At 36.7% G+C, this 12,089-nt stretch overlaps 1 protein-coding gene across 9 annotated transcripts in view; it reads right to left on the bottom strand.

Annotated features, from left to right (window-relative positions):
- Positions 1–12,089, bottom strand: part of PHF20L1 (PHD finger protein 20 like 1) — a 52,139-nt gene that overhangs the window by 8,416 nt on the left and 31,634 nt on the right. For 4 of the 9 annotated variants that reach the window (XM_064154311.1, XM_064154308.1, XM_064154309.1 and 1 more), the window contains 9 exons: positions 10,447–10,665; positions 10,205–10,261; positions 8,137–8,241; positions 6,238–6,402; positions 5,669–5,850; positions 3,758–3,857; positions 2,562–2,648; positions 1,421–1,616; positions 851–1,220 (listed from right to left, as the gene is read on the bottom strand). In XM_064154311.1, coding sequence (XP_064010381.1) covers positions 851–1,220; positions 1,421–1,616; positions 2,562–2,648; positions 3,758–3,857; positions 5,669–5,850; positions 6,238–6,402; positions 8,137–8,241; positions 10,205–10,261; positions 10,447–10,665 — 1,481 coding nt within the window. The remainder of the gene's footprint in view (positions 1–850; positions 1,221–1,420; positions 1,617–2,561; positions 2,649–3,757; positions 3,858–5,668; positions 5,851–6,237; positions 6,403–8,136; positions 8,242–10,204; positions 10,262–10,446; positions 10,666–12,089) is intronic. The other 5 variants (XM_064154316.1, XM_064154317.1, XM_064154314.1 and 2 more) reach the window with 4 other exon arrangements.

The following is a 12,089-nucleotide window of genomic DNA, read 5'->3' as shown; positions in this document are numbered from 1 at the left end:
CATTTAAAACTAAAATTAAAAGAAAAAAGACGTATCTTACTCATTTCTTCCACACCAGAAACTGTACATCAAAAGGGGGATGAGTTGGGCGATTTATTCTCAGACAGTTGGTATTGCAGAAAACAGAAAGGTTTGTTTCACTTTGTTTTTTTGCTCAAGAGAACTCTTCACTAAAACCAGACTAAAAAGTTTGAGACATTTTCCACAAAGTAATAGACTTAAATCATCAATGAAAAACCAAGAAACAGATGTTTAAATAGCCAAATAGAATCCTGACTAAAAAACTGTGCAGCATTTCATTAGTAGAAATATGAAGCATAAAAGACTCAAAAGAAGTTGCAGACAAAGTGAAATGAGTAGAGTGGTAAATCACTACTTGTGGACAGAATTCTAGATAGCGTTGCTATTAAAAGGACAATACAGTAAGATAATAAACACTATTACACATCTCAGTTTAACCACACAGATAAAGAAACAGAATTGAGAGAGAAAAAAGAAAAAATTGTCTCTAATTTCTCACCTTGAAGAGAAAACACCCAACCAACCCATGTGTTTTTATCAAGACCTTGCAATTTTAAACATAGGAATCTCTTCTGCCTTTTAACGCTGGATGGAGCATAAACAGTTTTAGTACTTTAACCACGCTTTGCATTTCATTCACCATCTGAAATGGGCTTACTTTACCTGAAATCATTTCAGTTACCAGCTTTGCTTCCAGTTATTTCTGCTGACTTGATAGAATGTCAACTTACAACAGTGAATATTTTAAAGTATTTGTATGTACTTGAGTTTATCGCACTGAAAGTATTCTTCCAATTAAGAAGCTTCACAGATAAAGAACGACACTTACCTGCTCATTCATGCCATCATCTTTAAAAGAATATTGTAAACAGTTTTTATTATCTGTGTGAAATTCCTGATCTTCCTCAAAACTACTTGTATCTTCATCATCTGAACTCACAGGGTCAGTGACTGGTTTGCAGTCTTGACCAAAACTCTGTGGTTTTTGGTAACTGTGCTCACTTGTGATGTATGTTTCTTCCATCTTCTGGGGTATACTGGGTGGCTCTTTATGGTTTTGACTGCGACATGTCCTTTCAGTTGGATTAACAGAATCTGGCAAAGTCACTGATTTTTTCTCTACCCCGACAGTTACTTGTTCTTGTTCTTTTCGCATCCCTGAATAAGCCCAGAGATGAAGGTCTGGGTGATGCTTATTTCTGCAACAAAGGGAAGAAAATAAGCAAGTTATAGAACATCACTTAACTAACTCCCACTGAAGCTGAGCATACACTACCTCTTGCACTTGAATTAATTGAACTAATCTACAAGTAAGAACTTTAACGTGGCAGAATTATGCATATGGAATATTGGTAGCCTCTGCTACCTAAATATCATATAAAGATGGACTGATACTTACTTTAATATCCCAATCTTCAACTGCAGTCCATGCAATATTTCAGTTACACCATATACATCTGCTAGCAGGTGATGTGTTGACACAATCTTTTTGGCATTAAGGTGAGAGTAGTTTTCTTTCAAAAATGATAAACCACACATGTGTCCATTGTTTAGCCAGTCTTTATCATAAAGATATTTGGCACTCCATCTCTGACCTGAGGAAAGCAATAAACAAACTGAGGTCCAGCTAAAGCCACTGCAGAACTGCGTTTAAAAGTAGAGTACTGTAATTATTTGTGCTGTACTCTCCTAAATACCTCCATGACAGAATGATTCAAGATTTTGCTATTAAAAAAATCACAACCTAATTTTTACAAATTAAAAGGAAATTTAAGAGTTAAGTAAACCAAAATAAACCTGAGATCTCAAGATCTCTATAAACAGCATTAGGAAATAAAATCTGATCACCTTTGCAATCAAAATATAGGATATTAGGAACTGCACTATTACAATCTTATAGCAGTAAAAGTGTTTAAATTGGTACTTATCTAAAAAAATGCAGCTTACTTCTAGGAAAAAAAGATGACAGACAGAATAGTAAACCTAAGCTAGCAAGAGAAATGGTAGAGTGTGGGTTTTATATGGATGTATCCAAAACACCTAATTTGTTTCTAAAAGACAAATATTCTGCTTTAATACTGAATACCTGTTAGAGGCCAAGAGAAGGCTTCACAAAAAGCAGAGTCCTTACACTACTCTTTGATACACCTTTTACCAGACGCTACTGGATAGTGTATTGATGTCAGTGGGCCATAAGGCTCCCATGCTATGGCAACATCTACAGCCTTGGCCGAACAGGCACGAACACGTATTTAGCTAACGAGTCTACAGTAACTTCATTAAGTGTTTAAAAAAACCCCAAACGACCAAAAAACCCAAAACAACATCCACAACCAGAAAACTAAAATGAAACAACAAAAAACCCAAAACAAAAAAACCAAAACAAAACTAGAAATGTATAATGCTAATTATTTGGATAGTCTTGTTTACAGTGAGGGACCCAGACAAACAGACTAAGACTGCAATATCTTACACTCAATGTCATATCAGACTATCATCATATACAGAACAAAGAATGGGTTGATGGAAGCCCTCCATACCTTTCAGGAGAATACCCTGTCTATCTCCTTTCTGCCCATTATCCCAATACACTTTAAAATACTGACATTGTGAATGACCTTTTTCTCCTGACACAGAAAGAAAAGAAGTAATGGTTAGGAAAGGAGAGAAGATAAAAATTAGGGACACAGCCTCTGCACAGCAGGGGATAACAAAGTACCTAGTACAGTGCAGGAAAGAACACAAGATAGATTAGTTGCTTTTAATACGAAAAAGCTTGACTGCTCAAAGAGTACACCACTCAGAAGTACCAAACAGGACTCTGCACCATGAATTTAGATTCTGACTGGGGCAAATGGAAGTAGTCACGTCTTTCCAGCTCTATTTCCTTACATTTTCTTCTTGAAAATAACTAAGAAATACTGTGCTATCTTATACTTCCTCAGACAGTTTTCAGATTTCTTTTCTTAAATTCAAGATAAAATTAGCCTTTTAGAAATAGGTGGACTTGGATATTTCATCAGAAGACAGTTATGTGCATTCATATCAACTGGTCAGAAAACATACTCAGGACTTTCTTCCAAACTGTATTGTTTTGCTCCAAATAACTGCTACGAAAAATGGTGCTATGGGCAGAATAATTTTTAAATTATTATCTTCTTAATCAAATTAATTCAGTGTAAAAGTAAAGAGACATCTTCCAATTCTTGCAATTTCTGACATACTAATGAAATTAAGTTCAAGACAGCTTGTGCACTATCATTTATCGTAAAAAGGTTTGGATTTTCTGTGTGTGTGTTTTACGTATTCAGTTCCATACCTTTATCCACACAATTTTGCAATAATTGCAATTAATATGAAATGACATCCACAACATATTTCAGTGTACTGTACTAGTGAGTCCCTTTTCTCAAAAAGAAGAAATGAACAGATGCGATTCCAAGAATGATTTGTTTACAAAGGCTTTTCAGACTACAGCAACATGAAATAGGTTCTGGGGGAACTAAGTTTCAACAACTAAAGGGATGGCAATTAAGAGTATTAATAAGATTTAGCATGGCTGAACAAGCGGTTGCTAACAGGGAAGTAAGTTTATGCTCAGAGCCAAACTTTGCACCACTTGCCCCAAAAAAGTGTAACAGGTAACACAAAACAGACAAAGCTTTAACCACTTAAGCAATGCATATTATCTCTGCTTAAAAATCCTAAGCTGCAGATAAAGGTGGTTTATCCATACCTGGTGGATCTCTGCAGATGTAACAGATGTACTGCTCTGGAATACTGTCCTCTAACAGTCCCATACATACACTGTGCTGCCAACACAGACACTCTTCACACTGACATCAGAAGAAAACAAACACAAAAGCAAAAAGTAGAACTAAGTATATTAAAAAAATAAAACCAGAAGCTATTTCTCGTATCATCAACATACAAAGATCAGTAGTTTAACTTCAACAGCTGGTCTGAATAAGATTATTTTACTTGGGAAATTTGTGTTTGGGTAGACAAAGACATCAAACTACAAAAGAACTCAAGTTCTGAAGGTTACCTCAACCACAAATTCCAGACTGGGGGAAAAAAAAAAAATGAAGACGTAATTTTTAACAAGATTTTTTTACAACATTCAATATTCTAGCACCTAAATACTTAGCACTGAAATGTAAGACAAGAGTATAATATTACAGTAAAGTAGAAAGATAATGTAATACATTACAGCATAACAGTGAAAAGTAGAAAACTCTTCAGTTTAATTATTTATATTTACAAAGCATCTCTCCAGTGCGCTAGAAAGATGTTCTTTTAATATCGCACCAATGGAAAATCTAAAAGCAAAAGAAAATGAAGAGAAAATGAAAGAGGAGAAACAAGAGAACGGGAGAGCAAAATAGAAGTGGCAAGATATAAGAACTTAGAAACAGCAAACTTGTTGCTCTCACTGAGGCAAAGCATCAAGAGGAAAAAAAAAATAAAATCAGGGTGAGACTGGACTTTAGAAATGGGCTGGAAACTACCACTTAAAAATATTTTTCTCTTTTTCCACCCAGCATTTGCTCATGTTCCAAGTGTCTGATGGTTTAGTACTGAAAGTCTCTCCCCTCTGCTTTTACATTCTTTTGAGCATAAACCTATTCAAAACACGGAGATCACCTTTCCTCTTGTTACACTAGGAAATTGCAGCCATATTCTCACTCTAAAGATTTCTACACCAGTTCATTGTTTCCACATTATTATCACAGCTGAACTCCTCCTTAGCCCCTCCAACACAGCATTGCCTTCCAGTATGTTTCCAAGGGCAGTCTTTGGGTCCTTCATTTTCAGATCTCTGTCATCTCCAAAAGACTTTCAGTCTATTAACACAATAGCCATAACTGCTTCCTTCAAATATCAACTAAAAATTCTCCATATATTCCAGAGAAACTGTATCTCAGTAGTTGAATACAAATCTGGTTTTAGAGTGGGGGAAAAAAAAAAAACAAACCAAATAAAACACAGAGCAAGTTCATGACTTTTAGAGTTACTGACAACTGAGTTCTTCCTCTCTGTGGCCTGCATGTACCCTGATCATTACATTGTGGATTCCTTGAGACGAAGACTTCAAATTTGTCATCATTACATGGGATATGCTCCTCTCATTGAAACACATAAGCAAGCAGCAGGAGTTGCAATCCATCAGGACCTGGATGCTGTGCAGACACTGTATGCTCTTCACCTTTTTCTATGCAAAGTAAGATTTAAATTCTTAGGACTGTTCCAAAGATGAAGCAGGCACATCACAAAATTACTGACAGGATCTTGCATACAGCTGAAGTGTATTTACAGGGAGCAGAATGGTTTCTATAATTGGTACTGCTAGGCACAAGGACCCAACCATGGTTGTCTGTGGACAGAAGCGATGATTTGTATGTGGGAGAAGAAACTTCATCCCAAACATATCAAGTGGCTGTAAAATAAAGGTTACCTTTCCTTACAAACCTGTTCTACAGATTGAATTGTTAGAGACACTCCATTCCACAGAAACAGTTCTGCACGCAAGAAACATGTTACTATTCTTCAGTTAACAGCTCACGTAACTTTGGTGCTCCACACATCAGAATTGCAAGCAAGACATTCACATGGAAAGTATCACCTGCTCTCCAAAATTTTTTACCTGAATCATAAAGCCATTTTCTTCATCCAGTTCACAGATGCATCTAACAATTTCATTGAGAGCATCATCTTCATCCTGAGACTCTTCAAAGTTAGTTGAATCAAAGTCCTGATTGTATTCGTCACCACTAAGTAACAAACTCTCAGTAGAGGAATCATCCAAGAACTCCATATCTGAAAGATCTAGTAAAAACAAACAGATATGAAATCGTGTGTGCAGACAATATTTTATAGAAATGTAGAGATTTTTGTCAGTTAAAACTCTTAACTTGCATACAGGAAAAAAAACCAAACCACAAATGAAAAAAATTGCTCCTAGACTGCTGGTAGATTTCTTGAGGAATTCTGTAAAGTGCCTTTAACGTGATCACCTCAGAAGCAGAGTAGCAACACTTAACAAAGGAAAGTACAATGCAGAACAGTTTGAGGAAGTAAGCATTCTGACTTAAATCAATCACCGTATTTATAGCTACACAACCTCAATCTCAAACACAAACCAAATTATTTCCTTTAAAAATATTTTTAAAGAATTAAACCTCCAAAGAGAAAGCTATTGTTCAGTCAACCTACTTTCTCCACTAAGGTCAACAGACAAGATAGCTCTTGGATACTGGTATGATGTATTCTTCTCTGAGAACATACTGCGCAAAGTCAGAGAGCTCCCTGAAGACCTTGTTAATGGGGAGGAGCACCTGTCCAAATATTCAACAGAACTATCTTCATAATCCGAATAATCTGAAAAGTTAGAAGAAAACAACTCAGTGCTATGGAAGTGAAGAAAACTTTACAACAAATGCAAAAACATTGGGTTCCTAAGTAAGGGCATCAACATTTTGGTACTGGGATGATGAAACTGTAGATATGAAATGGCAAAAGCTCTTAGTAATGTATTTCAGAAGTTTTTCTAGTCAGAAACCTAATGAAGTCCACTCAGGGCATAAGCGTCTCTCTAAAGCTGAGAACCTGGAGGGCTATGGAGACCTGAGTATGCAAGACTATGAGTGAGACAGGGCCACAGCCCCAAGGGCTCCTATCTCCAGATGTGAGAAACTGGGAAGGCTGAAATACATAGGCAGATACTGGGCAGACAGTGTCCGAGGCCAGCTGCTGAAGGGATCTAAACTGTATATCTATATATTCTCAGCAGTGCACCCCAGACTGGAGAGGAGGATGAGGCTGCCAGAACATGCACATGGTGTGCTCACGTCTACTGGTAATACAGCAGCATAAACACTGATGTTGACATTAGCACCACCTATTTCCCTCTACCGTATGCTATTTGCGACAATCTCAAGGAAAACATTTGCAAGCCTGTTCTTAATTACAGTGACTGGAGAGTCTGTCTCAACTAAGTCATGGAATCACAAAACAGTTTGAGTTGGAAGGGATCTTAAAGATCATCTAGATCCAACCCCCATGACACAGGCAGGGAAACTTTCCACTAGATTGGGTTGTTCAAGGCCTTGAACGCGTCTAGGGAAGGGGGCATCCACACTCGGGCTATCGGTCCTTGGCAAGAGAAGACAGAACGTGTCTGCATTTTCCCATGCTGTTATTTTCACTAACATACTGCTGCAACTAAGACTGCATTGCATACAAAAAAAAAGTGATTTTGAGGAAGATTAAAATAACTAAAGAAATAGTACAGCTGTTGTCAGCAGGATAGATATCTTTACACTAAAAAACCAAAACTGAAACACTTTTCAGTTACCCCACAGTAATTGTGCCAAGGAGAGCTACCGAAGAGATGACACTAAAACTCTAAACCACACTCTTACCAGAGCACTTCTCAAACAGGGAGCAAAAAAAGAAGCACAAAGTGATTTGAAAGGGTTTTACTTTGTTAAAAGCACAAGCTACCTAAGCCTCATATCTAAAAGGCAAATTCTTTTTGTCCTTCTAGAGAATGGAAATGTTAGAAAGAAGATGAGCAGTATGAGTGGAGAAACAAAACAGGCAAGGGAGACAAAGACAAATGGAATCACCATCTCTCAAGACAACAGACAAGCTTGTTGCAACAGACACACTGACCTCAGCTGTTAAGGATCAACTGTTAAGGAAACAGACACACTGACCTCAGCTGTTAAGGATCAACTGTTAAGCAGGGGCTGCATTTTATGCAGTAAAATAACAAAATCTAGCAGATTACATACTAGAATAATTGTAATATCCAGGCAAAATAGGCAGAATGTACATACGGAGCTTCAGATGAAGAATTCAAAGAGATAAGTGAACTTCTCTTTTGAAGGAAGAAAAATCATATACAAAGTTTCTATGTCTGTCACACAGAAACAGCCAATAAACACAAAAATTAGGCCACAGACCTGAGTATGTTTCAACATTTAAGGCCAAAATGCACTTGAAATTTCTAAAATTTGACTTTCATATTGTTTAGAAACAAGTTTTAGTATCTTATGCCAGCAATAACCTGAGTGGTTTTGCTTATTACAAACAGTAAACTGAACTTACCATGCTGTTTAGATTTCTTCTTTTTTTTCTTCTTCTTTTTCTGTTTTGATTTATGATCTTTCTCTTTTTTGTCTTTTTTCTCCTTTTCCTTTTCTTTCTTTTTACCTGAAACAAAAAATCAGCATTTTGAAACAGCAATACCATTCCTAATTACTTGCTTCATTTGAGTTGAACATGGTGTCCAAAATTAAGTATTTCAGTTGCCTAGACAAATCAAAATGATTTGGTCAATTTGCTTGATATACTGGGCTCGTCTCTCATTAATTTCTAGTTCAAAGAAATCCCTCTCCACAGGTAACATTTTACTATTTTAAGTATTTCCAAATGAGGTATAGTAGCAAAAGACGTAGTAAAGCACACAAAACATGTGACATTAAAGTAGCTTAGACCATCTATTTTACTTACAGTGTATGAAACAATAAACAAAGGAAAAAATAAAAGCAACAAACAAAAGTTTTGGGCAAGACAGCTTTTGAAAGTGAAAAAAATCCAAAATGAAAAGATAACTATTGTCCTAAAAATATGCTAGCCCTACAGAAAGTCATTTGAAGTAAATGTCAGCATCGCAAAACTGCTGATGCTGTCAGCACTTTCTACTACACAGCAACATCCTCAGTGAAAAAGAGATTCTGACAAAAATTCATGATACATTTTTCACACTGAACTTCACTTCTAAGCACTGTTGGTACATGCAAGAGGATGAGTACTCTGTCTTAAATATTCTATTTACGCTGTCAATTCTTTTCAGACAAATTATATCCTTCAACATTTTCACTCTGTAATAATTTTCTAAGTAATCAACAGTGAGATAAATTATGAGGAAATTGACTTGTCACACAGAATAAATTAAGTCATTATTCAAGCACTGTGTACTGCACACAAGTTGGAGTTTTATCTTCTGGGGGAATACAGAAACGGAACTTTTACCTCCTTGAAAAACAATGCAAAATCACTTGTGAATTCTTGTCCATCTCTAATAATCATTTTTGTGTGTTTTTTATTTAAGCACTTGCTAGAAACACTTGACTGTTTTCTTCTCCCACTCCAAATACTCAGTACAACAAACAGCATTCACTACTTCAAAATTTCAACTACCAAAACAAAAAAGCTGCTGGTTTTTTTTGGGTGTCTCTTTTTTGCATTTTATTTTGTTTTTTTGTTTGTGGGGTTTTTTTTTGTTGGTTTTTGTTTGTTTTGTGGTTTGGTTTTTTGGCTGTTTGGGATTTTCAAATTTTTATTTTCCTGGCATCTCACCATTTCCCAGATCCTTCAATACCCTAGCTATGAGCACTTTCCTTGACTTTTATAAAATTATTCTTCTATTATAAACTTTTCATATATATATATATGCAAAATTTGGGTTTTAAGATGTAAACAAGCCAAAGAATCATAGAATCAACCATGTTGGAAGAGACCTCCAAGCTCATCCACTCCAACCTAGCACCCATCCCAGCCAGTCAACTAGACCATGGCACTAAGTGCCTCATCCAGTCTTTCCTTGAACACCTCCAGGGATGGTGACTTCATCACCTCCCTGGGCAGCCCATTCCAATGCCACTCACTCTCTCTGTGAAGAACTTCTTCCTAACATTCAGCCTATACCTACCCCAGCACAACTTGAGACTGTGTCCACTTGTTCTGTTGCTGGTTGTCTGGGAGAAGAGACCAACCCCCAGCTGGCTACAGCCTCCCTTCAGGTAGTTGTAGGCAGCAATTAGGTCACCCCTGAGCCTCCTCTTCTCCAGGCTAAACAACCCCAAGCTCCCTCAGCCTCTCCTCATAGCATTTGTGTTCCAGGCCCTTCACCAGCCTTGTTGCCCTTCTCTGTACACGTTCCAGTACCTCAACATCTCTCTTGAATTGAGGGGCCCAGAGCTGAACACAGTACTCAAGGTGTGGCCTGACCAGTGTTGAGTACAGGGGAAGAATAACCTCCCTTGTCCTACTGGCCACACTGTTCCTGATATAGGCCTTGGAAGTATGTCACGCGTTCACATTTGTTCTTCAGGGGCATCAAATGTTAGAGGATTTTGCCTTTTTCAGAAGAATATTGTCAGTCTATACATACCATATGTTGAAGAAACTTTCTCATCCACTTTTCCTTTTCTTTCCATTCTTGCTGCACCTGCAAATGAAAAAGATGTGACATCAGTGCAATGACTGGCTGATGACCCACTGTCTTGTAAAAGTCATTCGACTGTAAAACGTCCTACTGGTGCATAAAAAGAAACATACAAACAGGATTTTTAATGCCATTTTACAATTATTTTATTGTTTAAAGCACTGGAAACAAAAAGTATTGTAGTTTACCAACTTCTGAATGCTTGTCCTTCTCAATCACGTTCTTTAATATTTTCTCCTTCAGACTCTCAAAACACTTCTCCTTTATGGGCACAGAGCACTGTATCTCTGTCCCTTCAGAGCTCACTGATGTGGAAGACCTCTTTTTTTTACTATTCCCTTTGGGCAACCTTAGACTATTGGTTAAAGGCATTTCCAGATGCAAGGTATGTACATGGGACGAGGGTGCTGAAAACAAGAAGACAGATTTACTAGGCATTCTGTAAGGACTGCAGCCAGATCACTGGCTGGGTCACATCACTGAAATGTCAAATATGGGTAAGAACATTATCACATTTAACATATAATTATGGCATATGAATGCCTAGGTCTTACATACAAGACATGCCACAGAAGGTTTCTGGTTTGGAATTTGCACTCATGTTTAAACTACTTGCACTGTTTAAAAGTTTTTGCTGCTACTCTTAAGCCTTTTTGTTTCCTTTTTCTTTCACTGTAATGGAAACTCAGAACAATAATATGGGTTAAAAGGTGCTGACATTGTCAATATTATGTTCATTTTTTATTAAGTAAATAGATAAACCAAGCTCTGATAAAACATTTTTTATACTATGTATAAAATTTACATTTTTTATTGCATTTATTTCAGTAATATATTTAAATAATTCACCATCTTTCAAGTACTTATTTAATCCACATTTGAATCACATGCAAAATACTGTGCTAATGTTAGAATTCAGCATCACATACTGATAATTCTTATATTGCACTTATCTTTTCTTACCAGACAAGTTTAATTAGCAAAATATTCAATAGCTTTTTAATTTGATCTGAAGTAAATTAAGAAATATAATGAAGAAACAAAAATCAATTTGTACTTTTCATTGCTAGTATTACAAGTAAATTTTCAAACAAACTAGAAATTTATAAATAATAGAAGAATAATAATGTTGTTATCAATATTGTCAGAGCTCTGAGCTTCCTTTAAACATAATTAGGAAAGCCTAATGTTCATCAGGCCATTAAGGACATTTCAGGACCATGTTGAGGACATACTGTAGAAAAATACAGCTCTGCAAAGTCCTAAGTGATTTTTTCAAATGACAGCTGTAAGCACTTGAAGGCACCAGCCACCTTTGCTGTCTTTCAATTTGTGTTCAACAAAACTATGAGCACGTAAAAAACATTTGTGGATTGAAGTGCTGAACTGAAAAAAGTCCTGAAAAATATCTGCTGACAATCAAGGTATGATACAAGACTGGATACGAAGCTCATCTGGAATGGGTTCTTTCAGCTCTCTTAAAAAATAAAATTAAAAACTCAGCAATAAAACAAGAACAAACATTTAAAGGTACAACAATTTACAAAACTCATCAGTCCCAAAAAGGTTCCGGTGAATAGGCAAGAATGACTCAAGTTTGGTTCAAGGCAGCCTTCCAAGCTTGGGCAGACCAACCCAATGCTACCACAACAAAAAGCTTCAGAGTGAGAAAGCTACAGTGGTAGCAAGAGCAACAGAAATCAGCAGATGACAGCACTTTTAAGATGCTCCCAGCTGCAAGATGTAATACATCACCACAGCATGCAATCTACCCATCAGCCAGAAGCTCTGCATGCTGGCTGTAAAAAAAACATGAAGTGCATGACCATGG

The sequence above is a fragment of the Pogoniulus pusillus genome, chromosome 14 (genome assembly GCF_015220805.1).
Source record: "Pogoniulus pusillus isolate bPogPus1 chromosome 14, bPogPus1.pri, whole genome shotgun sequence".
Taxonomy (NCBI): domain Eukaryota; kingdom Metazoa; phylum Chordata; class Aves; order Piciformes; family Lybiidae; genus Pogoniulus; species Pogoniulus pusillus.
This window is presented reverse-complemented; position numbering and strand designations above follow the sequence as displayed.